This window comes from Oncorhynchus clarkii, chromosome 10 (genome assembly GCF_045791955.1).
Source record: "Oncorhynchus clarkii lewisi isolate Uvic-CL-2024 chromosome 10, UVic_Ocla_1.0, whole genome shotgun sequence".
In the NCBI taxonomy this organism is placed as follows: Eukaryota; Metazoa; Chordata; class Actinopteri; order Salmoniformes; family Salmonidae; genus Oncorhynchus; species Oncorhynchus clarkii.
Window position 1 is genome coordinate 50,350,625 of NC_092156.1, and position 24,902 is coordinate 50,375,526.

Genomic DNA, 24,902 nt, shown 5'->3' on the forward strand with positions numbered 1-24,902 from the left:
AAGGATATTGGCCTCATCCCGTCAGTAGGGGATGCCTGGTTGCTCTTTAAAAGTGCCTTCCTCAACGTCTTAAATAAGCATGCCCCATTCAAAAAACATAGAAACTAAGAACAGCTATAGTCCTTGGTTTATCCCAGACCTGACTGTCCTTTGACCAGCACAAAAACATCCTGTGGTGTACTGCATTAGCCTTGAATAACCCCTGTGGTATTAAACTTTTCAGGGAAGTCAGGAACCAATATACTCAGTCAGTTAGGAAAGCAAAGGCCGGCTTTTTCAAACAAATGTGCATCCTGTAGCACTAATTCCAATTCCAAGTTTTGGGACACTAAAGTCCATGGAGAATAAGAGCACCTCCTCCCAGCTGACCACTGCACTGAGGCTAGGAAACACTGTCACCACCAATTTTATAATCAAGAATTTCAGTAAGCAATTCTCTATGGCTGGCTATGCTTTCCACCTGGCTACCTCAACCCTGGCCAACAACTCTGCACCCCTGCAGAAACTTGCCCAAGCTGCTTCTCCTTCACCCAAATCCAGACAGCTGATGTTCTGAAAGAGCTGCAAAATCTGGATCCCTACAAATCAACTGGGCTAAACAATCTGGACCCTGTCTTTCTAAAATGATCAGCTGAAATTGTTGCTACCCCTATTACTAGCCTGTTCAACTTCTTTTGTATCATCTGAGATCCCCAAAGATTGGAAAGCTGCTGCAGTCATCCCCCTCTTGAAAGGGGTAGACTCTCTAGACCCAAACTGTTCAAGACCTAGCCAAGTTAACATAAAGATCACCGACCATTTTGAATCCGATCGTACCTTCTCCACTATGCAATCTTCCCAGCTGGTCATGGGTACACCTCATCCGCCCTCAAGTTCCTAAATGATCTCATAACCCCCATTGATGAGAGACAATACTGTGCAGCCGTCGTCATCGACCTGGTCAAGGCTTTCGACTCGTGTCTGCCGATAAGAATGTGGGGATTGACAAAAAGCCTTGGTTTCTCTAATGACTGCCTCACCTGGTTCACTAACTACTTCTCAGCTGGAGTTCAGTGTGTCAAATCGGAGGGCCTGTTGTCCAGACCTCTGGCAGTCTCTATGCGGGTGCCACAGGGTTTAATTCTCAGGCTGACTCTTTAATGTATATATCAATTGTCTCTCTTGCTGTTGGTGATTCTCTGAGCCACCTTTACACAGACGACACCATTCTGTATACATCTGGCCCTTCTTTGGACAATGTTAACAAATCTCAACAAGCTTCAATGCCATACATTACTCATTCCGTGGCCTCCAAATGCTTTTAAATGCTAGTAAAACTAAATGCATTCTCTTCAACCAATTGTTGGTAGCGCCTGCCCGAGTAGCATCACTACTCTGGATGGTTCTGACTTAATATGTGGACATCTACAAATACCTAGTTGACTGGTTAAACTCTTCTTCCAGACTTGCATTAAGCATCTCCAATCTAGAATTGGCTTCCTATTTCACAACAAAGCCTCCTTCACTCATGCTGCCAAACATACCCTCGTAAAACTGACTATCCTACATAAAATAGCCTCCAACACTCTACTCAGCAAACTGGATGTAGTCTATCACAGTGCCATCTGTTTTCTCACCAAAGTCCCCTATACTACCCACCTCTGTGACCTGTTTGCTCTCGTTGGCTGGCCCTTGCTAGATATCTGTCGCCAAACCCACTGGCTACAGGTCATCTATAAGTCTTTGCTAGGTAAAACGCCGCCTTACCTCAGCTCACTGGTCACCATAGCAACACCCACCTGTAGCACGCGTTCCAGCAGGTATACCTCACTGGTCTTCACCAAAGCCAACACCACCTTTTTGGCTGCCTTTCCTTCCAGTTCTCTGCTGCCAATGACTGGAATTAATTGCAAAAATCACTGAAGCTGGAGTCTTATATCTCCCCCTCTAATTTTAAACATTAGCTGTCAGAGCAGCTTACTGATCACTGTACCTGTAAATAGCCCATCCAAGAACCTCATCCCCATATTGTGTGTTTTTTGGGGGGGCGCTTTTGCACCCCAGTTACTTTACTTGCACATCTTTCACTCCAGTGTTAATGCTAAATTGTAATTATTTTGCCTCCTATAGCCCGTTTTATTGCCTTACCTCCCTACTCTTCTACATTGTGTTATTGACTATGCATGTAGGTGTAGCTTTTTGTCGCTTTTCTTAATCTTGGCCAAGTCGCAGTTCTTAATGAGAACTTGTTCATACCTGGTTAGATAATTTTTTTTAAAAGCGGTTTTCAATTGGCATCTCTCCCCCTGTTCAGTTCCAGGTGGGGACTGGATTAGGTGTGAACAGTGCAGGAGGTGGGCTCATGAGTTGTGCTCTAAAAACATTTCATGAAATAGTGGGGCAAACAAATATTTAGTCAGCCACCAATTATGCAAGTTCTCCCACTTAAAGATGAGGCTTGTAATTTTCATCATAGGTACACTTCAACTATGACAGACAAAATGAGAAAAAAATCCAGAAAATCACATTGTAGGATTTTTAATGAATTTATTTGCAAATTATGGTGGAAAATAAGTATTTGGTCACCTACAAACAAGCAAGATTTCTGGCTCTCTACAGACCTGCAATTAAGAGACCTCTTTAATTAAGAGGCTCCTCTGTCCTCCACTCGTTACCTGTATTAATGGCACCTGTTTAAACTTGTTATCAGTATAAAAGACACCTGTCCACAACCTCAGTCACATTCCAAACTCCACTACGGCCAAGACCAAAGAGCTGTCAAAGGACACCAGAAACAAAATTGTAGACCTGCACCAGGCTGGGAAGACTGAATCTGCAATAGGTAAGCAGCTTGGTTTGAAGAAATCAACTGTGGGAGCAATTGTTAGGAAATGGAAGACATACAAGACCACTGATAATCTCCCGATCTGGGGCTCCAAGCAAGATCGCACCCCGTGGGGTCAAAATGATCACAAGAACGGTGAGCAAAAATCCCAGAACCACACGGGGGGACCTAGTGAATGACCTGCAGAGAGCTGGGACCAAAGTAACAAAGCCTACCATCAGTAACACATTACGCCGCCAGGGACTCAAATCCTGCAGTGCCAGATGTGTCCCCCTGCTTAAGCCAGTACATGTCCAGGCCCGTCTGAAGTTTGCTAGAGAGCATTTGGATGATCCAGAAGAAGATTGGGAGAATGTCATATGGTCAGATGAAACCAAAATATAACTTTTTGGTAAACTCAATTCGTCATGTTTGGAGGACAAAGAATGCTGAGTTGCATCCAAAGAACACCATACCTACTGTGAAGCATGGGGGTGGAAACATCATGCTATGGGGCTGTTTTTTTGCAAAGGGACCAGGACGACTGATCCGTGGAAAGAATGAATGGGGCCATGTATTGAGATTTTGAGTGAAAACCTCCTTCCATCAGCAAGGGCATTGAAGATGAAACGTGGCTGGGTCTTTCAGCATGACAATGATCCCAAACACACCGCCCGGGCAACGAAAGAGTGGCTTCGTAAGAAGCATTTCAAGGTCCTGGAGTGGCCTAGCCAGTCTCCAGATCTCAACCCCATAGAAAATCTTTGGAGGGAGTTGAAAGTCCGTGTTGCCCAGCAACAGCCCCAAAACCTCACTGCTCTAGAGGAGATCTGCATGGAGGAATGGGCCAAATTACCAGCAACAGTGTGAAAACCTTGTGAAGACTTACAGAAAACGTTTGACCTCTGTCATTGCCAACAAAGGGTATATAACAAAGTATTGAGGAACTTTTGTTATTGACCAAATACTTATTTTCCACCATAATTTGCAAATAAATTCATAAAAAATCCTACAATGTAATTTTCTGGATTTTTTTTTTCTTATTTTGTCTGTCATAGTTGAAGTGTACCTATGATGAAAATTACAGGCCTCATCTTTTTAAGTTGGAGAACATGCGCAATTGGTGGCTGACTAAATACTTTTTTGCCCCACTGTACCTAGTGTTAACTTTAGCTGTTTTTTTCTTGTTCTTAGCATGACCTTCATCGCAATTGAGACAAAGCAATGCAGTACGTTACATCGTGACGTAACGTATTGCACTCATTTGCAACTCATTTTGTGCCGTACAGCCTCTTTCCACCAGGGTTAGCCCCTCTCTCTCTCGTATATTACCTTGTCCCTTTGTTTGTAAGGGGGATACCTAGTCAATTGTACAGCTGAATGCATTCATTTTTTTTGTCATCACTGCAATCCATCAAGACTTTAAAAAGCTGCGACAGCTGCTGTTTGCTCCTGAACTTTAGCAGCCCCCTAAAAACCTGACACAAACCTTCAAATAGGTATGTATTGACACACACACACATATAAATATATATCTTTATAGTGTTTTATTTACATTTTAGAGGTGATCAGTTGGACAGATCGGGTGAAAAAAGCAGTTTTCCCCACACCTTTCACTATCACACAGTTGGTTTCACTTCCCCACCTGCCATTTTAAAAAAGACCCGAAGGAGCTAATTTCCTTCAAATCGTGCAGAGACAGGCATCTTGAAGGTCTCGTCGTTGATTTTGCTGAAAGGGGAGAAATTGTGCTTTACAATGGTGTTGATATTACAGTTGACCTGGAAGTATTATGTTTTGGGGGCGCTAAAATAAGGTCAATATTACGGACCAGCACTATGTACAAAAGTGTGTTAGTTATAGTTACCCTACTCATCTGGCTGGTAGAGAAAAAATAAATAGTTCTTCAATATGCGCCTCGGATCTGGATAAGGATGCGCTCAGTTGTGTGCTCGTTGTGTGTTCACTTGTAGCCTCAATCAAAGATTTTTATAACTAAACCAAGATGAACAACAGCCTATCATTTCCATTGAGAACAGAAGTCATAGTGGGCAGCATAAGCAAGGAGGTGGGCAGAGCCAAGCATGAGTTTGCAAGATCCTATGGTCCCTTTGTAGCATAAATCTGCATATTTCAGTTGGGGAACGCCTACTCTGAAGTGCACGTGCAATCACTCAATTTGCTTTTGCACTCAAACGATGCACTTTTGTTTTACAAACTTTGGCAAAGGCTAAAGTCTACAAAATGATGTCCATTCTGTTCATAAGATTCTAGTTTTGGGAACTGTATTTAGATAAAATGTTTAATCGATGAGAATGTGCAGGATGTAGGCCAAAATCCATCTACTCTCACTGCTGCCGCTGGGCTTCCCCTCATTACCATATTTTGTAGTGAGTGGAAACGCCAAGCGGAAGCTTCAAATTCATACATCCATTGAAATATTTCAATCTGTGACCCGGTCACGGTGAGCCATGTGAGTGAGCGACGCTTTGGCAAGCAGAAGGGAATTAAAATCATTATTATACAACGGCCACTGGCCGCAAAAGCATGGATTTTTTTTTTAGGTGGCATTACAGCCACACAAAGGGGATGTAGCTGGGAAATTGTAGTTATTGTGAATGAGACTGAAGTGTGTACAGCCTGCACAAAAAAACAAAGCTGCCTTTCATGCTACTTTTTTCAAATCATCGTTAGTTGCATCATGCAGCCTTAGAATGTATAAAACATCTAAACATATAGCCCAATGTTTTTTACAACTGAAGTTGCATAAATAACTCTAAATGAAGCATAACAGGTGGAACTGTTTCTTAACTGCTCAACACAGAATAGCCGTGTGCACTCCCTCAAATCATTTGGAGAAAATAATATTTCACTATGAAAAATGTTTTGCTACGGTCTACAACTAATGAATACAATCCAGTGATTGTCTAGTCAAACCACAAGTTTATCTCGGGTCCAAAAAGTTGATCCGAGGACAACTAGACCGTACCTGTCTAGAGCAGAGTGACAAATGTTCTCAACTAAGTTGCTCCTATGGTTACAATTAGGTCTATGTTGGGTAGGCCTTAAGTCAATGAATTCATGTCCTAGACCCAACCATGGCTCTGTATAGCCTATCAGCTGTAGTTACATAGACCCAAGGACACAGAATGGGATCTGACCTGGATCCGAGGGTCATCTATAGTATTTCCTACCCCAGACCCGTGAAGACCTAGTCCACACCCTGTAGGCTTCAGGCCATTGGTTGGCAGATCACCAGGCATGCTCTTAGGGCTTTAAAGAGAGCGGAGCAGGTCATTGATATGACTCCCTGATAAAAATTGAAAGGCTTTAGAGTTCAGCGGAAACCAAAACAGTAATCTCTGCAGGTGTTTATGTTAATTGTAGATGGTGGTGTTAGGACTTGAGCACTTGGTGTTTGATTTCCGAAGCTGCAATGCATCCCTTAAGTAATTTCACATCTTTAATGTCTCTGATCTCTCTACTGCTCTCTCCCCAGGTATAGACTGCGCCTTCACAGTCACAACCAGCAATGCAGATGTGAGGGCTAAAGAGAATGAAGGTAAGTCCTGGAGAATAGAAATTGGCTATCAATTGGCATGTTGAGCTTTTCTGAAATAAACAAAAGCTTTCAACTGTCACATTGTCTGTTACAAGGAAGGAATACAGAATATCTTGAAAACGTTTTATTGTATTTGTCCCACAGCTTTGTGGTTTAAACTGATTAGACTGTTCTCTACAGGTGCTGATCTTTACTGCACTCACTCTGCTGACTTTGGTGCAAATGCCAGAGTTGAGTGGAAGTTTAAGGACATGAAGGGTTCTACAACCAATGTCATTTTTGATGGGAAACCTACCAGTAAGTACATCAACTTTTCAGACTGATTCCAAAGAAATGCATTACGTATGGCCTCTTGTATTTGTAGGACTTGTGATTATTAGCTTGTATATTCATCCACATTGGTCTAACCGTTATTCTTGTATTCAAACCAGAACACTTTTGTTATCCCTACAAATGAGTGACTGGCCATTCCTCCAGTATAATGTTTCCTCCCTCTCTCAGCACCGTATGCCGACCGTGTCACTAAGTTTGATGGGATGCTGAGGTTCAGTAAGGTGACACGTAAAGATAATGGGGAGTATTACTGCGCGGTGTCTGGTAGTCAGATGTTTGGGGAGGTCAAAGTGAAGCTCACCGTTTTAGGTAAGTATAATCTAGAGGACTGTTATTAGCATGTTTTTTTTAAACCACTCCTATAACAAATTGTAGACTCAGATACTCAACAAGAAGGCCTGATTTTCATTATTACTGAAACGGGACCCAAGTGTTACATATAAAGATGCAGTCCATAAAAAAAAATTGAATCCCCTTACACTTCAGTGTTGTGATCCTGAAATGCTAGCAAAACACATAGCGCATAGAATTAAAAAGATATTGTTCGATATTATTCATCTTGATTAGACAGGTTTTTTTATATGGAAGATAAGCGGGAGATAAAATAAGACAAGTACTATAAACAATAGAACACTGAAAAATCTGGGAAACCAGGCCTGGTATTCATAGCTGACTTTTAAAATACTTTTGATAAAGTACAACTGGAGTTTATATAAAAATGTCTGGAATATTTCAAGTTTGGATAATCTCTTATACAATGGTCTGAAATTATGTACGGTGCATTTGGAAAGTATTCAGACCCTTTGACTTTTTCCACATTTTGTTACATTACTTATTCTAAAATTGATGAAAAATGTCTCAATCTACACACAATAACCCAAAATGACAAAGCAAAGAGGTTGTAAGAATTTTTTGCAAAGTTATAAAAACATTTAAACTGAAATCAAATTAAGTATTCAGTCCCTGTACTTTGTTGAAGCACCTTTGTTGGCAGTGATTACAGCCTTGGGTGTGACGCTACAAGCTTGGCCCACCTGTATTTGGTAAGTTTTTCCAATTTCTGCTCTGCAGATTCTCTCCACCGCTGTCAGGTTGGCTGGGAAGTGTCACTGCATAGCTATTTTCAGGTCTCTCCAGAGATGTTCGATCGGGCTCAAGTCTGGCCTCTGGCTGGGCCACTCAAGGACATTCAGAGGCTTGTCCTGAAGCCACTCCTATGCTGTTAGCTTAGGGTTGTTATCCTGTTGGAACATTCACCCCAGTCTGAGGTACTGAGTGCTTTGGAGCAGGTTTTCATCAAGGATCTCTCTGTACTTTTCTCAGTTCATCTTTCACTCGATCCTGACTAGTCTCCCAGTCCCTGCCTCTGAAAAGCATCCCTACAGGATGATGCTGCCACCACCATGTTTTACTGTAGGGATGGTGCCAGGTTTCCTCCAGTCCAAATAGTTCAATATTGGTTTCATTAGACCAGAGAATCTTGTTTATCATGGTCTGAGAGTCTTTCTGGGCCTTTTTGGCTAACTCCAAGCTGGCTGTCGTGCCTTTTTTACTGAAGTGGCTTCCGTCTGCCTACTCTACCATAAAGGCCTGATTGGTGGAGTGTTGCAAAGTTGTCGTTCTGGGAGAGTCTCTCCTCCACAGAGGAATTATGGAGCTCTGTCAGTCCATTGGGTTCTTGCAAAGATGTCTAAACCGGTTTTCTATTTGTCACTATGGGGATTTGTGTGTGTTTGAGGATTTTCATTAAAAATATATATTTTAGGATAACATGGGAAAAGTCAAGGGGTCTAAATACTCTATTAATGCACTATATCTATTTATTAAGACCATTTGAAATGTGAGCTATTCAAATCATATCCAACAATCTTAAGGGTCTAGAAATCCAGGGGTTAAAAACAAAGTTGTCATTGTATGCAGATTCATGTTTTCTTATATCCACAATTTGGATCCCTCCACAGCCTCATAGAGGATCTAGATACTTTTCAAACCTCTCTGGATTACAACAAAATTCTAAGTGTACTATTACATATTAGATCACAAAAAATTGGAGAATAATAAAGACATAAACTATGAAATAACACATGGAATCAAAGTGTTGAACTTCAAATATATTTTCATTTGTTTAAAGTAGCCACCCTTTGCCTTGACAGCTTTGCACACACTTGGCATTCTGTCAACCAACTTCATAAGGAATGCATTTCAATTAATAGGTGTGCCTTAAAGTTAATTACAGAATTTCTTTCCTTAATGCGTTTGAGCCAATAAGTTGTACATTCTTCAATATAGGAAAAATAAAGAATCCCGTGTTACATTTCCACCCCAATTTGTTTTAATATATTTTTAAAAAATGTGAGGGGATTCGAAATGATGCAGACAATTACATTGATGGAAGCTGCAATATTAAAGCTGATCTACCCCCTAAAAAATTAGAGATTTGACTTGTATCATTTGTTAACTAAGCGAGAACAGCCCTTAAATGTGTTATGGCCATATACCAAAAAACCCCAGAGGTGCCTTATTGCTACTTTAAACTGATTACCAACATGAATACAACAGTAAACAAGTGTTTTATGCGTCATACCCATGGTATATTATCTGATGTACCTACAGCTGTTTCAGCCAATCAGCATCCAGGACCCAAACTACCCGATTTATTATTACATAAGAGCTAGACACTGCTTTGAGGGATTATCTTCGTCGGAGTTCATCTGAGTTTGAGCAATGATATTGCCTGTAAATGTTATAGACAGGATAGAAACTCCCTTGTAATGTGACAATTTTATGATCGTGTGTGAATTGATTCAGGATACCGCGACAATAAGATGTCAGTGTAACATATTACGTTTTCCTGCAGTGCCTCCATCCATGCCTATGTGTAGGGTCCCAACCTCTGTGACAACGGCGCGTAGCGTGCTGCTTTCCTGCCATGATGCCCAGGGGTCACCTCCCCCTACCTACAAGTGGTACAAAGACAATAACCCTCTCCCTGAGGACCCCAGCAAGTTCGCTGCCTTCAGGAACTACACCTACAAGATCAACACTGTCAATGGCAACCTGGTCAGTGTTCCTGCGTCCTTTTCACCCCAACTCTCATTGCTAGGCCTATACAACATTAACCTGGGTCATATTCATTGGAGCACATTGGAACAAAACGTTTTGCATACACGTACACAATTATGCACTTGATTAAGAATTATCGAGGATAAGCAGTCTACTTACAGTGCCTTGCGAAAGTATTTGGCCCCCTTGAACTTTGCAACCTTTTGCCACATTTCAGGCTTCAAACATAAAGATATAAAACTGTATTTTTTTGTGAAGAATTAACAACAAGTGGGACACAATCATGAAGTGGAACGACATTTATTGGATATTTCAAACTTTTTTAACAAATCAAAAACTGAAAAATTGAGCGTGTAAAATTATTCAGCCCCTTTACTTTCAGTGCAGCAAATTCTCTCCAGAAGTTCAGTGAGGATCTCTGAATGATCCAATGTTGACCTAAATGACTAATGATGATAAATACAATCCACCTGTGTGTAATCAAGTCTCCGTATAAATGCACCTGCACTGTGATAGTCTCAGAGGTCCGTTAAAAGCGCAGAGAGCATCATGAAGAACAAGGAACACACCAGGCAGGTCCGAGATACTGTTGTGAAGAAGTTTAAAGCCGGATTTGGATACAAAAAGATTTCCCAAGCTTTAAACATCCCAAGGAGCACTGTGCAAGCGATAATATTGAAATGGAAGGAGTATCAGACCACTGCAAATCTACCAAGACCTGGCCGTCCCTCTAAACTTTCAGCTCATACAAGGAGAAGACTGATCAGAGATGCAGCCAAGAGGCCCATGATCACTCTGGATGAACTGTAGAGATCTACAGCTGAGGTGGGAGACTCTGTCCATAGGACAACAATCAGTCGTATATTGCACAAATCTGGCCTTTATGGAAGAGTGGCAAGAAGAAAGCCATTTCTTAAAGATATCCATAAAAAGTGTAGTTTAAAGTTTGCCACAAGCCACCTGGGAGACACACCAAACATGTGGAAGAAGGTGCTCTGGTCAGATGAAACCAAAATTGAACTTTTTGGAAACAATGCAAAACGTTATGTTTGGTGTAAAAGCAACACAGCTCATCACCCTGAACACACCATCCCCACTGTCTAACATGGTGGTGGCAGCATCATGGTTTGGGCCTGCTTTTCTTCAGCAGGGACAGGGAAGATGGTTAAAATTGATGGGAAGATGGATGGAGCCAAATACAGGACCATTCTGGAAGAAAACCTGATGGAGTCTGCAAAAGACCTGAGACTGGGACGGAGATTTGTCTTCCAACAAGACAATGATCCAAAACATAAAGCAAAATCTACAATGGAATGGTTCAAAAATAAACATATCCAGGTGTTAGAATGGCCAAGTCAAAGTCCAGACCTGAATCCAATCGAGAATCTGTGGAAAGAACTGAAAACTGCTGTTCACAAATGCTCTCCATCCAACCTCACTGAGCTCGAGCTGTTTTGCAAGGAGGAATGGGAAAAATGTCAGTCTCTCGATGTGCAAAACTGATAGACATACCCCAAGCGACTTACAGCTGTAATCGCAGCAAAAGGTGGCGCTACAAAGTATTAACTTAAGGGGGCTGAATAATTTTGCACGCCCAATTTTTCAGTTTTTGATTTGTTAAAAAAGTTTGAAATATCCAATAAATGTCGTTCCACTTCATGATTGTGTCCCACTTGTTGATTCTTCACAAAAAAATAGTTTTATATCTTTATGTTTGAAGCCTGAAATGTGGCAAAAGGTCGCAAAGTTCAAGGGGGCCGAATACTTTCGCAAGGCACTGTATATCCATTGTGGCCCTCTTTCATGATAGTGTTTGGCGTATGTGACCGACCGCCTTGATTCGATCTAATGTAGCAAAAAATGGAATGGTGTTTGAAATTGTGTTTTTTTACATTGGATAAAAGCACACACACAGGGCTACAAAATGGTATATCATAGCCTGCATTTGAGGAACAGTGGGAAAGTAATTCTGGTTTGAAAGTTGATCAACTTGTAAAGTCACTTTTGACAACATGACCTTATGAATGTTTTGGTACCTACTGGAGAGCTCTCCTTTGTATACACCATTCAGCATCGTTCACACCCTCTTAAGCTTTAGCCACACCCATCTCTAAGGGTTGATCCGAGCGTTCTGTTTTAACAGTCAAGCACCCAAGCCAACTGGCTAACAGTTGTCGCATTGATGTTCTATTAAAATGGACACATGTAGCCAGCCACCTAAGCAATGAACCATAATCTCCACTCATTACTTTTTTCCCCCTTCATTCTGAGTGGTTATCGAAAGGGAGAGAGCTGGAAAGATTAAAAAAAATATAAATACATTGACAATAGCATCCATTCTCATTGGATGAAATAACATACTTTGTTTGCGTGCAGTTAGAGGTGAAAACATTACTTTGAGAAGCTCCACAGGTCATTAGTAGTGGTTCATTAAGCCAATCAGAAATACTATCAGGGTACGTTTTATTTACCTGCATTTGCCCGCAGGCCAGGTAGCCTATAGACCTACTTCTATGCGTGCGCGTCCTTACTCAACATTGACAGTAGCGCTCCAAACAAAAGACGATGACTAAATTGACAACTCGTAAATGGAATGAAATTAACCAAAACTTTTCTCTTGTGTAGTATATGTTGTGCTCTGTGCAAACAACCTCTCCACTCTGACAATGAGAACTGCAAAAGACAGGAATAATATTGAATGCATTAACAGATATTTGCATAACCAAGCACATTGTAGATTACAAATTATAGGCATTAACGGTAAATGTACTACTGGTGATTTTTATATGTAATGGGGAATTGATATACAATAACAATCAAGGCAAACAATTCACACAATGAAGTTACGAAAGTGCACAAATTGGCACCAGTCACATTGAGACGTGCAGACCCTTGTAGTATGCCATCCACGTGGCCTCCACAATGGATTAGTTCACTGACATGGGTGTGACTCAAACAGGTGTCCTGTGTGCCATTTCAAAAAATATATATGTGTGCTACTGCTCGAATAAAAAAAAGTATATCTTGGTCGACCAATAGCCTATTGACCAAATGGTTGACTAATTGGGGTCAGTCCTACATCCTTCATTATTTACAGTACAAGTCAAAAGTTTGGATACCTACTCATTGGAAGGTTTTTCTTTAATTTTTTACTATTTTCTACATTGTAGAATAGTGACGATGCAAACTATGAAATAACACATGGAATGATATAGTAACCAAAAAAGTATTAAACAAATCTAAATATTCTATTTTTCTAAGTAGCCATGCTTTGCACACTCTTGACATTCCCTCAACCAGCTTCATGAGGAATGTTTTTCCAACAGTCTTAAAGGAGTTCCCACATTGAGGACTTGTTGGCTGCTTTTCCTAAACTCTGCAGTTCAACTCATCCCAAACTATCTCAATTGGGTTGAGGTTGGCTGATTGTGGAGGCCAGGTCATCTGATGCAGCACTCCATCACTATCCTTGGTCAAATAGCCTGGAGGTGTGTTGGGTTGTTGTCCTGTTGAAAAAAAACAAATGATAGTTCCACTAAGCGCAAACAAGATGGGATGGTGTATTGCTGTGGTAACCATGCTGGCTAAGTGTGCCTTGAATTCTAAATAAATCAGTGTCACCAGCAAAGCACCCCCACACATCACACCACCTATTCCATGCTTCACGGTGGGAACCACATATGCGAAGATCATCCATTCAGCTACTCTGCGTCTCACAAAGACCCGACGGTTGGAAGCAAAAATCTAATTTGGACTCATAAGACCAAAGGACAGATTTCCACTGGTCTAATTTATTTTGCTTATGTTTCTTGGCCCAAGCAAGTCTTCTTATTGGTGTCCTTTTAGTAGTAATGTCTTTGCAGCAATTTGAAGGCCTAATTCAGTCTCTCCTGTGAGCAGTTTCTGTTTCTTAAACTCTGCATTTATTTGGGCTGCAATTTCTGAGGCTGGTAACTCTAATGAACTTGTCCTCTGCAGCAGAGGTAACTTGGGGTCTTCCTTTCCTGTGGTGGTCCTCATGAGCCAGTTTCTTCATCAGCGCTTGGTTTTAGCGACTGCACTTGACATTTTCCGGATTGACTGACCATGTCTTAAAGTAATGCTGGACTGTCATTTCTCTTTGCTTATTTGAGCTGTTCTTGCCATAATATGAACTTAGCCGTATTTGGTAAAAAACTATCTTCTATATACCACCTCTGCCTTTTTCACAACACAATTGATTGGCTCAAACACATTAAGAAGGAAAGAAATTAACTTAACAAGGCATACCTGTTAATTGAAATGCATTCCAGGAGACTACCTCATGAAGCTGGTTGTGAGAATGCCAAGCGTGTGCAAAGTTGTCATCAAGGCAAAGGGTGGTTACTTTGACATTATTCAAATATAAGATTTTAATTTAGCACTACTTTTGGTTACCACATGATTCCATGCTATTTCATAGTTTTTACATCTTCACTATTCTACAATGTAGAAAATAATAAAATTTAAAGGAAAACCCTGGAATTAGTAGCTGTCAACTTTTGACTGTTACTGCTAGAGGTCGACCGATTATGATTTTTCAAAGCCGATACCGATTAATCAGACTTTTTTTATTTTTATTTTTTATGTGTTTGTGATAATGACAATTACAACAATACTGAATGAACACTTATTTTAACTTAATACAATCAATTTAGCCTCAAATAATATGAAACCTGTTCAATTTGGTTTAAATAATGCAAAAAAGTGTTGAAGAAAGTAAAAGTACAATATGTGCCATGTAAAAAAGCTATCGCTTAAGTTCCTTGCTCAGAACATGAGAACATATGAAAGCTGGTGGTTCCTTTTAACATGAGTCTTCAGTATTCCCAGGTAAGAAGTTGCAGTTATAGGAATTATAGGACAATTTCTCTCTATACGATTTGTTGATATACCTTTGCCTATTGGATGTTCTTATAGGCACTTTAGTATTGCCAGTGTAACAGTATAGCTACCGTCCCTCTCCTCGCCCCTACCTGGGGTCGAACCAGGAACACATCGACAACAGCCACCCTCGAAGCAGCGTTACCCATCGCGCCACAAAAGCCGCAGCCCTTGCAGAGCAAGGGGAACAACCACTCCAAGTCTCAGAGCGAGTGTTTGCCACGCTATTAGCGCACACCCCGCTAACTAGCTAGCCATTTCACATCGGTTACACCAGCCTAATCTCGGGAGTTGATAGGCTTGCAGTCATAAACGGCTCAATGCTTGAAGCACAGCGACGAGCTGCTGGCATAACTCACGAAAGTGCTGTTTGAATTAATTCTTACGAGCCTGCTGGTGCCTACCATCGCTCAGTCAGACTACTCTATCAAATCAGACTTAATCATAACATAATAAAACACAGAAATATGAGCCTTAGGTCATTAAAATGGTCGAATCTGGAAACTATCTCGAAAACCAGACGTTTATTCTTTCAGTGAAATACGGAACCATTCTGTATTTTATCTAACGGGTGGCATCCATCAGTCTAAATATTCCTGTTACATTGCACAACCTTCAATGTTGTCATAATTATGTAAAATTCAGGCAAATTAGGCAAACTGTTGCATATACCCTGACTCTGCGTGCAATGAATGCAAGAGAAGTGACAATTTCACCTGGTTAATATTGCCTGCTAACCTGGATTTATTTTAGCTAAATATGCAGGTTAAAAAATATACACGTCTGTCTTGATTTAAAAAAATGCATTGATGTTTATGGTTAGGTACAGTTGTGCAACGATTGCTTTTGACGCACCCCATCCCGTTAGCGGGATCATTTTCATCAACACCCGCTGAATTGCAGCGCGCCAAATTCAAATAAAATTACTAAACAGTTTTAATTTTCATGAAATCACAAGTGCAATATAGCAAAACACACCTTAGTTTGTTAATCCACCTGTCGTGTCAGATTTTGAAAATATGCTTTACAGCGAAACAATCCAAGCATTTGAGTTTATCGATCACTAGACAAAGCATTATGAACACCTAGCATCAAAGTAGCTTGGTCACGAATCAGAAAAGCAATCAAATGAATCACTTACCTTTGATCTTCAGATCTTTGCACTCACGAGACTCCCAGTTACACAAATGTTCCTTTTGTTCCATAAAGATTATTTTTATATCCAAAATACCTCAATTTATTTGGCGCGTTATATTCAGAAATCCACAGGCTCGAGCTGTCACGACATTGCAGACAAATTCCAAATAGTATCCGTAATGTCCACAGAAACATGTCAAATGTTTTTTATCACTCCTCAGGTTGTTATTAAAATGTATAATTGATAATATATCAACCGGGATAATCATTTTTTCAATAGGAGAGGGAGAGACGGTGGCTGCCCCACTCCGGTTGCGCAAGCAAAACTCATGCGGACACCCAGCTATCCACTGGCGCAATGTTATCTTTCTCACTCATTTTTCAAAATAAAAGCCTGAAACTATGTCTAAAGACTGACATCTTGAGGAAGTTATAGGAAAAGTAATCTGGTTGATATCCCTTTAAATGGAGCGAAGGCAGGCTATGGAACATGGAGCTTTCAAAATTGAAGCCACTTCCTGGTTTGATTTTCCTCAGGTTTTCACCTGCAATATCAGTTCTGTTATACTCAGACAATATTTGGACAGTTGGAGACTTTAGAATGTTTTCTATCCTAATCTGATAATTATACGCGTATTCTAGTTTCTGGGCCTGAGAAACAGGCAATTTCAAATGGGTATGTTTTTCATCCAAAAAAATCTAAATACTGCACCCTACACTCAACAAGTTAAGGAGAAGTTTATCTTTAATTCTGAATAACACTATCTTTCTATCAATGTTTATTATGAGTATTTCTGCAAAATCACCGGATGTTTTGGAGTCAAAACATTACTGCATGTAAGGCACCAATGTAAATGGATATTTTTGGATATAAATATGCACATTATCGAACAAAACATACATGATGTCCTATGAGTGTCATCTGATGAAGATCATCAAAGGTTAGTGATTAATTTTATCTACATTTCTGCTTTTTGTGACGCCTATCTTTGGCTGCAAAAATTGCAGTTTTTTTTTCGACCTGGTTATGACCTAACATATTGTGCTTTAGCCGTAAAGCATTTTTGAAATCGGACACAATGGGTAGATTAACAAGAAGTTTCTTTCATTTGCTGTATTGGACTTGTTAATGTGTGAAAGTTACATATTTCTAAAAAAATAATTTTTAATTTCGCGCGCTGCCTTTTCAGCGGAATGTTAAGGGGGTTCCGCTAACGGAATGCCTGCCCTAGAAAGGTTAATCGGTCTACCTCTAGTTAGGAATAACCAAAGCCTTAGCATGCTCCCATATGGCCATCCACCGCTTATGGGTTTAGCCTTGGAGGGCAAACCATTTACTTCAACCACATGTTCCCTCCCTTGCAAGTAGGACATACAACCCATTCAAGAGTGGTACTTCCCAACCCGGAGCCTTTAACTTGGCAAGTAGGATGTTATGATTAACTGTATCAAAAGCCTTGAGGTTAAGCTGCACCATTATCAATCTCCTTCCTTATGTGGACATTTTTAAGTATGAGTCGGTAGAGTATGATTTTATGAACCTTGACTGGAATTCATTAATGAGATTATTTACAAGTAGAGCTGCTCATGGACCACACGCTAAGATTTTGGTCTTGACAGTGAGGATGGAGACTGGCCTGTAGTGCCCACGGTTGGTCCTTGTGCAAATTAATGACTGGCCATTTTTTGTTTGGGAATGTACCTAGATCAAGAGGTTAATTACGTGAGTAATACATGGGGCAATTTGATCTGCTGCATCTCAACAACTTTGCTGGTATAGCATCCAAGCCAGTGGCTTTGGAGCAGTTAAGCTCCACTAGCATTTTAGCTACCTTGCCTACATAAACACTTTTTAAAGGAGAAAGAGTTTGGTTGGACCCCAGATTGGCGTAGTAGCTCTTGAGTTGTTAATTCCCAAACAAGTGGTGGGTAAGTTGCTAACCAACATATTGGCAACATAAGTAAAATATGAGTTGAATTCATTAGCCACCATTGTTTTGTTGGAAACCAGATCACTCATAATGTCTAGGCGTTACTACTAGATTTGTTTTTGGCAGTTTCTACATCCTAATTCTTAGAATTAATTTAGTTGGCTTTTGTTCTCTGCAATTTTGTCAGTGGAGTACCCCCCTCTTGGCTGTTATCTTTTTCTGAACATCATTCCTCTTGAGCCCTTTCTATATAAAAGGAAGTCAGAATGATCTTGGGTTTTACTAAACTCAGCAAAAAAAAGAAACGTCCTCACTCAACTGTGTTTATGTATGCATATAAGACAACAAACAAACTGATCAAGTTCCACAAGACGTGACTAACAGAAATGGAATAATGTGTCCCTGAACAAAGGCCCATTTTTACATAATTGGCAGTAAAACATACTCATAATAAACATTGATAAAAGACACAACTGTTATTCACAGAATTAAAGAAACTTCTCCTTAATGCAACTGCTGTGTCAGATTTCAAAACTTTACGGAAAAAGCATAATTTGAGTACGGTGCTCAGAGCCCAAAACAGCCAGAGGAATATCTGCCATTTTGAAATCAACAAAGTTAGAAACAACACCATAAATATTCACTTACCTTTGATCTTCATCCGAATGCACTCCCAGGAATCCCAGTTTCAACAATAAATGACTGATTTGTTCCATCATTTATGTCCAAATAGCCACCAATAATAATCCATCTTCTTGAGGCGTGAGCATTTCGTCCAGACAAACTCATAAAGTTCCGTTACAGTCCTTTAGAAACATGTCAAACGATGTATGATATCAATCGTTAGGATGTTTTTAACATAACATCAAAGTTCCAACCGGAGAATTCCTTTAAATTCCTTTGTCTTCAGTTTTGCAGAAATTGGCTTCCTGCAACACTAACTAAAAGTTCTGGGACACTAAAGTCCATGGAGAATAAGAACACCTCCTCCCAGCTGCCCACTGCACTGAAGATAGGAAACACTGTCACCACTGATAAATCCACTATAATTGAGAATTTCAATAAGCATTTGTCTACGGCTGGGCCATGCTTTCCACCTGGCTACCCCTACCCCGGTCAACAGCACTGCACCCCCCCACAGCAACTCGCCCAAGCCTTCCCCATTTCTACTTCTCCCAAATCCAGTCAGACGATGTTCTGAAAGAGCTGCAAAATCTGGACCCCTACAAATCAGCCGGTCTAGACAATCTGGACCCTTTCTTTCTAAAATTATCTGCTGAAATTGTTGCCACCCCTATTACTAGCCTGTTCAACCTCTTTCGTGTCGTCTGAGATTCCCAAAGATTGGAAAGCAGCTGCGGTCATCCCCCTCTTCAAAGGGAGGAGATACTCTTGACCCAAACTGCTACAGACCTATATCTATCCTACCCTGCCTTTCTAATGTCTTTGAAAGCCAAGTCAACAAACAGATTACCGACCATTTTGAATCTCACCATACTCTCTCTGCTATGCAATCTGGTTTCAGAGCTGGTCATGGGTGCACCTCAGCCACGCTCAAGGTCCTAAACGATATCTTAAACGATATCTTAACCGCCATCGACGATAAACATTACTGTGCAGCCGTATTCATTGATCTGGCCAAGGCTTTCGACTCTGTCAATCACCACATCCTCATCGGCAGACTCGACAGCCTTGGTTTCTCAAATGATTGCCTTGCCTGGTTCACCAACTACTTCTCTGATAGAGTTCAGTGTGTCAAATCCGGAGGAGGGTCTGTTGTCCGGACCTCTGGCAGTCTCTGGGAGTGCCACAGGGTTCAATTCTTGGATCAACTCTCCTCTGTATACGTCAATGATGTCGCTCTTGCTGCTGGTGAATCTCTGATCCACTTCTACGTGGACGACACCATTCTGTATACTTCTGGCCCTTCTTTGGACACTTAACAACCCTCCAGGCAAGCTTCAATGCCATACAACTCTCCTTCTGTGGCCTCCAATTGCTCTTAAATACAAGTAAAACTAAATGCATGCTCTTCAACCGATCGCTGCCTGCACCTGCCCGCCTGTCCAACATCACTACTCTGGATGGCTCTGACTTAGAATACGTGGACAACTACAAATACCTAGGTGTCTGGTTACTCTCCTTCCAGACCCACATCAACCATCTCCAATCCAAAGTTAAATCTAGAATTGGCTTCCTATTTCGAAACAAAGCATCCTTCACTCATGCTGCTAAACATAGCCTTGTAAAACTGACCATCCTACCAATCCTCGACTTTGGCAATGTAATTTACAAAATAGCCTCCAATACCTTACTCAACAAATTGGATGCAGTCTATCACAGTGCCATCCGTTTTGTCACCAAAGCCCCATATACTACCCACCATTGCGACCTGTTCGCTCTCGTTGGCTTGCCCTCGCTTCATACTCGTCGCCAAACCCACTGGCTCCAGGTCATCTACAGGACCCTGCTAGGTAAAGTCCCCCCTTATCTCAGCTCGCTGGTCACCATAGCATCACCCACCTGTAGCACTTGCTCCAGCAGGTATATCTCTCCGGTCACCCTCAAAACCAATTCTTTCTTTGGCTACCTCTCCAGTTCTCTGCTGCCAATGACTGGAACGAACTACAAAAATCTCTGAAACTGGAAACACATCTCCCTCATTAGCTTTATGCACCAGCTGTCAGAGCAGCGCATAGATTGCACCTGTACATAGCCCATCTATAATTTAGCCCAAACTACCTCTTTCCCTACTGTATTTATTTTACTTATTTATTTTGCTCCTTTGCACCCCATTAAATCTATCTCTACTTTGCACATTCTTCCACTGTAAATATACCATTCCAGTATTTTACTTGCTATATTGTATTTACTTTGCCACCATGGCCCTTTTTTTTGCTTTTACCTCCCTCATCTCACCTAATTTGCTCACATTGTATATAGACTTATTTTTCTACTGTATTATTGACTGTATGTTTGTTTTACTCCATGTGTAACTCTGTATGTGTCGAACTGCTTTGCTTTATCTTGGCCAGGTCGCAATTGTAAATGAACTTGTTCTCAACTTGCCTACCTGGTTAAATAAAGGTAAAAGAAAGGCACTGAGAGGTAACTCTGTCGAGACCGCACGTCATGAGACCAAGGCTCTCTGCCAGACCACTGACTCAGGTGAGTCAGTGACGGTTGCCATCTAGTGGAAGCCCTAGGAAGTGCAACCTCATCCATATCTCAATGTGTTTTCGGTAGGTCAAGCTTTGAAAAACTACAAACCTCAGATTTCCCACTTCCTGGTTGGATTGTTCTCAGGTTTTTTCTTGCCAAATGAGTTCTGTTATACTCAGACATCATTCAAACAGTTTTCGATACTTCAGTGTTTTCTATCCAATACAACTAATAATATGCATATATTAGCATCTGGGTCTGAGTAAGAGGCAGTTCACTCTGGGCACGCTATTCAGCCAAAAGTGAAAATGCTGCCCCCTATCCCAAAAAGGTTAAAGGAATTAGTCCAGTGTTATAATCGGAGTCATGATTTTCATGACTTGTGACTCTGACCTCAGACTCGCCTTCTCGACCATTGGTGACTCACTTGCCTTCCTGCGTGCTTGTATTTGGACTGGACAGGCTACTACTGTATATGCAGAATATTAACAACACTGTGCGCAGAGGAGCAAGGGTTCTGTTCTCTAGCTAGCAGTAAGGACACTGGCACACGCAGCTGTGGCGAAGAAAGTGCTGAGTGTGTGCAGGCTCTGCTCCGGGTCTGCCTCTGATCGTAGGCAACACATCGCGCAGGCGACTCGCTTGCTTCCTTGTAACCAACAGTCACCAGCCTACTCTTTTTTTTGGCTTTGCCTGGTTAAACACTAACTGCTTAATGAAATTGAAAACCAATAGGATCACATTTTAAAAGTATAACTGCATTCTAGCTATTGTATTGAAGACCCTCTTGCAATTATTGGAAGTAATAATCTGGTCAATCTGACAGCAGCAATAGCCAATTCTGTCTAGAGACCATTCATCCCTTAAATGTGCCCATCACTGGTAGCAATGACACAGCAGATGATTATCCCAGGCCAGGTGCGCTCCCCACTGCAGGCGTTTCTAGACCCGTCGCTGGGATAGTGACTAAGGGGGCAGTGGAAATCGGTGAGGGGGCACAATTTGGGGGGGGGGTTCTTGCATTGGAAAGTAGCAACCTAGTTATTCATGCATGAAAACAAAAGTAATGAATAGCAATTTGACTTAGAATACTGACAACTGCTAATGTGAACCGAACAAAGCAGCGATACCAAGTAGGCCTAGTAAACAAAATATCAGATTGATACAGGCTAGTTAGAGTAAACAAAAGGCGACTGGAAATTCAAAACAGACTACTACAGTGAGATGCAGCATGCTTCAAACATGGATAATGATGGTGTTCATGAGTTCAGCGACATGTTGTGATTTAGCACATTGGAGCCTTAGCGGGCAATTTCAGTTTGCAAAACCTGGCGAGCGACAGCTCCGCTTCCACCAAATTGGGTTTTGCTTAGATCCAGCAGTGGTTTCACCTTCTATAAAGTCAAGGGCACACAGTTGGCTATTGCCTTCTCTGTTCTTGGTGAAATGTCAGAACGATGCAGTATTTTCTCCTCTGTCCTGCTGGCCTACTGTACTGTCTACCACGTATTGCTGGAGTTGTACTTGCATAACATTGTCATTTGCTTGGAGCTGGTGGTGCGTTAGTGCCACTGAACTGTTACCAAATGGTTTCGAAGTTGCTGTCACACCAACTTCTCGATGCACTGCGGACCACTAACTTCAGTGTAAAGATCTGTTGCTTTTGCCTGGAGTAATTTGTTTGAAGGATCACGAAGACTGAGGAGGATGTAAACTGTCACTGCCTTCAGCAGCCCTGTAGCCTCGAGTCTTACTGTGTTTTTTATGAACACTTGCATTCAGTGCCCAAGGAACTCCAGCGCTGTCAACTTTTAAGGTCTACTGACACAGTAGCCAGGTGTCCCCTGCTACTTTGGCTTTGTTTCGCTACTTTATCAAAGCCAATTTCTGATATCCATCGTGGCAGTTTAGCTGGTTTGAGCTAGCTAAATAGGCTACGGCTAATAACACGTGTGCTGAATAGTAAACGCCTATGCTCATTGGAATGCCAAACAGGCTGACCATAGTTGGCTGTATAACACACATACAGTGCCTTGCGAAAGTATTCGGCCCCCTTGAACTTTGCGACCTTTTGCCACATTTCAGGCTTCAAACATAAAGATATAAAACTGTATTTTTTTTGTGAAGAATCAACAACAAGTGGGACACAATCATGAAGTGGAACGACATTTATTGGATATTTCAAACTTTTTTTAACAAATCAAAAACTGAAATATTGGGCGTGCAAAATTATTCAGCCCCCTTAAGTTAATACTTTGTAGCGCCACCTTTTGCTGCGATTACAGCTGTAAGTCGCTTGGGGTATGTCTCTATCAGTTTTGCTCATCGAGAGACTGACATTTTTTCCCATTCCTCCTTGCAAAACAGCTCGAGCTCAGTGAGGTTGGATGGAGAGCATTTGTGAACAGCAGTTTTCAGTTCTTTCCACAGATTCTCGATTGGATTCAGGTCTGGACTTTGACTTGGCCATTCTAACACCTGGATATGTTTATTTTTGAACCATTCCATTGTAGATTTTGCTTTATGTTTTGGATCATTGTCTTGTTGGAAGACAAATCTCCGTCCCAGTCTCAGGTCTTTTGCAGACTCCATCAGGTTTTCTTCCAGAATGGTCCTGTATTTGGCTCCATCCATCTTCCCATCAATTTTAACCATCTTCCCTGTCCCTGCTGAAGAAAAGCAGGCCCAAACCATGATGCTGCCACCACCATTTTTGACAGTGGGGATGGTGTGTTCAGCTGTGTTGCTTTTACGCCAAACATAACGTTTTGCATTGTTGCCAAAAAGTTCAATTTTGGTTTCATCTGACCAGAGCACCTTCTTCCACATGTTTGGTGTGTCTCCCAGGTGGCTTGTGGCAAACTTTAAACAACACTTTTTATGGATATCTTTAAGAAATGGCTTTCTTCTTGCCACTCTTCCTTAAAGGCCAGATTTGTGCAATATACATACGCACTCGAAATAGCTACACAAGACGAATGAATGGCAACCTCCAAGCAGTCAACAGAAAAGTTGTCTGACTGGGTATAACTGCGCTTCCTATGGACAGAGTCTCCCACCTCAGCTGTAGATCTCTGCAGTTCATCCAGAGTGATCATGGGCCTCTTGGCTGCATCTCTGATCAGTCTTCTCCTTGTATGAGCTGAAAGTTTAGAGGGACAGCCAGGTCTTGGTAGATTTGCAGTGGTCTGATTCTCCTTCCATTTCAATATTATCGCTTGCACAGTGCTCCTTGGGATGTTTAAAGCTTGGGAAATCTTTTTGTATCCAAATCCGGCTTTAAACTTATTCAACAGTATCTCGGACCTGCCTGGTGTGTTCTTTGTTCTTCATGATGCTCTCTGCGCTTTTAACGGACCTCTGAGACTATCACAGTGCAGGTGCATTTATACGGAGACTTGATTACACACAGGTGGATTGTATTTATCCTCATTAGTCATTTAGGTCAACATTGGATCATTCAGAGATCCTCACTGAACTTCTGGAGAGTTTGCTGCACTGAAAGTAAAGGGGCTGAATAATTTTGCACGCCCAATTTTTCAGTTTTTGATTTGTTAAAAAAGTTTGAAATATCCAATAAATGTCGTTCCACTTCATGATTGTGTCCCACTTGTTGTTAATTCTTCACAAAAAAATACAGTTTTATATCTTTATGTTTGAAGCCTGAAATGTGGCAAAAGGTCACAAAGTTCAAGGGGGCCGAATACTTTCGCAAGGCACTGTACATCTGGGACCAGGCTAACACAACAGTACTGTGTGGTATCTAACCTCTATTTCAATTGTTTACCCTTTTTATTTAATTTCAGTGCTTGTAAATGTCTCTTTCTATCCCCGCAGGAGTTTCCTTTTGCTTCCAAGATGGATACAGGAGACTACAGCTGTGAGGCTGTGAACGCTGCCGGCCCTGCGAAACGCTGTGAAGCTGTCAGAATGGAAGTCCGTAAGTGCTCTTTGTTTTCTATGGATCGGAGAATGCCAATGAGTGCAAAGCTGTCATCAAAGCAAAGGG

General features: G+C 41.3%; 1 protein-coding gene across 2 annotated transcripts in view; it reads left to right on the forward strand.

The window, feature by feature from the left end:
- The window catches only part of LOC139418732 (junctional adhesion molecule A-like), a 43,166-nt gene that overhangs the window by 12,264 nt on the left and 6,000 nt on the right, over positions 1 to 24,902 (forward strand). For both annotated transcript variants that reach the window (XM_071168398.1, XM_071168397.1), the window contains exons 2-6: positions 6,303 to 6,365; positions 6,546 to 6,662; positions 6,867 to 7,007; positions 9,556 to 9,758; positions 24,731 to 24,833. In XM_071168398.1, coding sequence (XP_071024499.1) covers positions 6,303 to 6,365; positions 6,546 to 6,662; positions 6,867 to 7,007; positions 9,556 to 9,758; positions 24,731 to 24,833 — 627 coding nt within the window. The remainder of the gene's footprint in view (positions 1 to 6,302; positions 6,366 to 6,545; positions 6,663 to 6,866; positions 7,008 to 9,555; positions 9,759 to 24,730; positions 24,834 to 24,902) is intronic.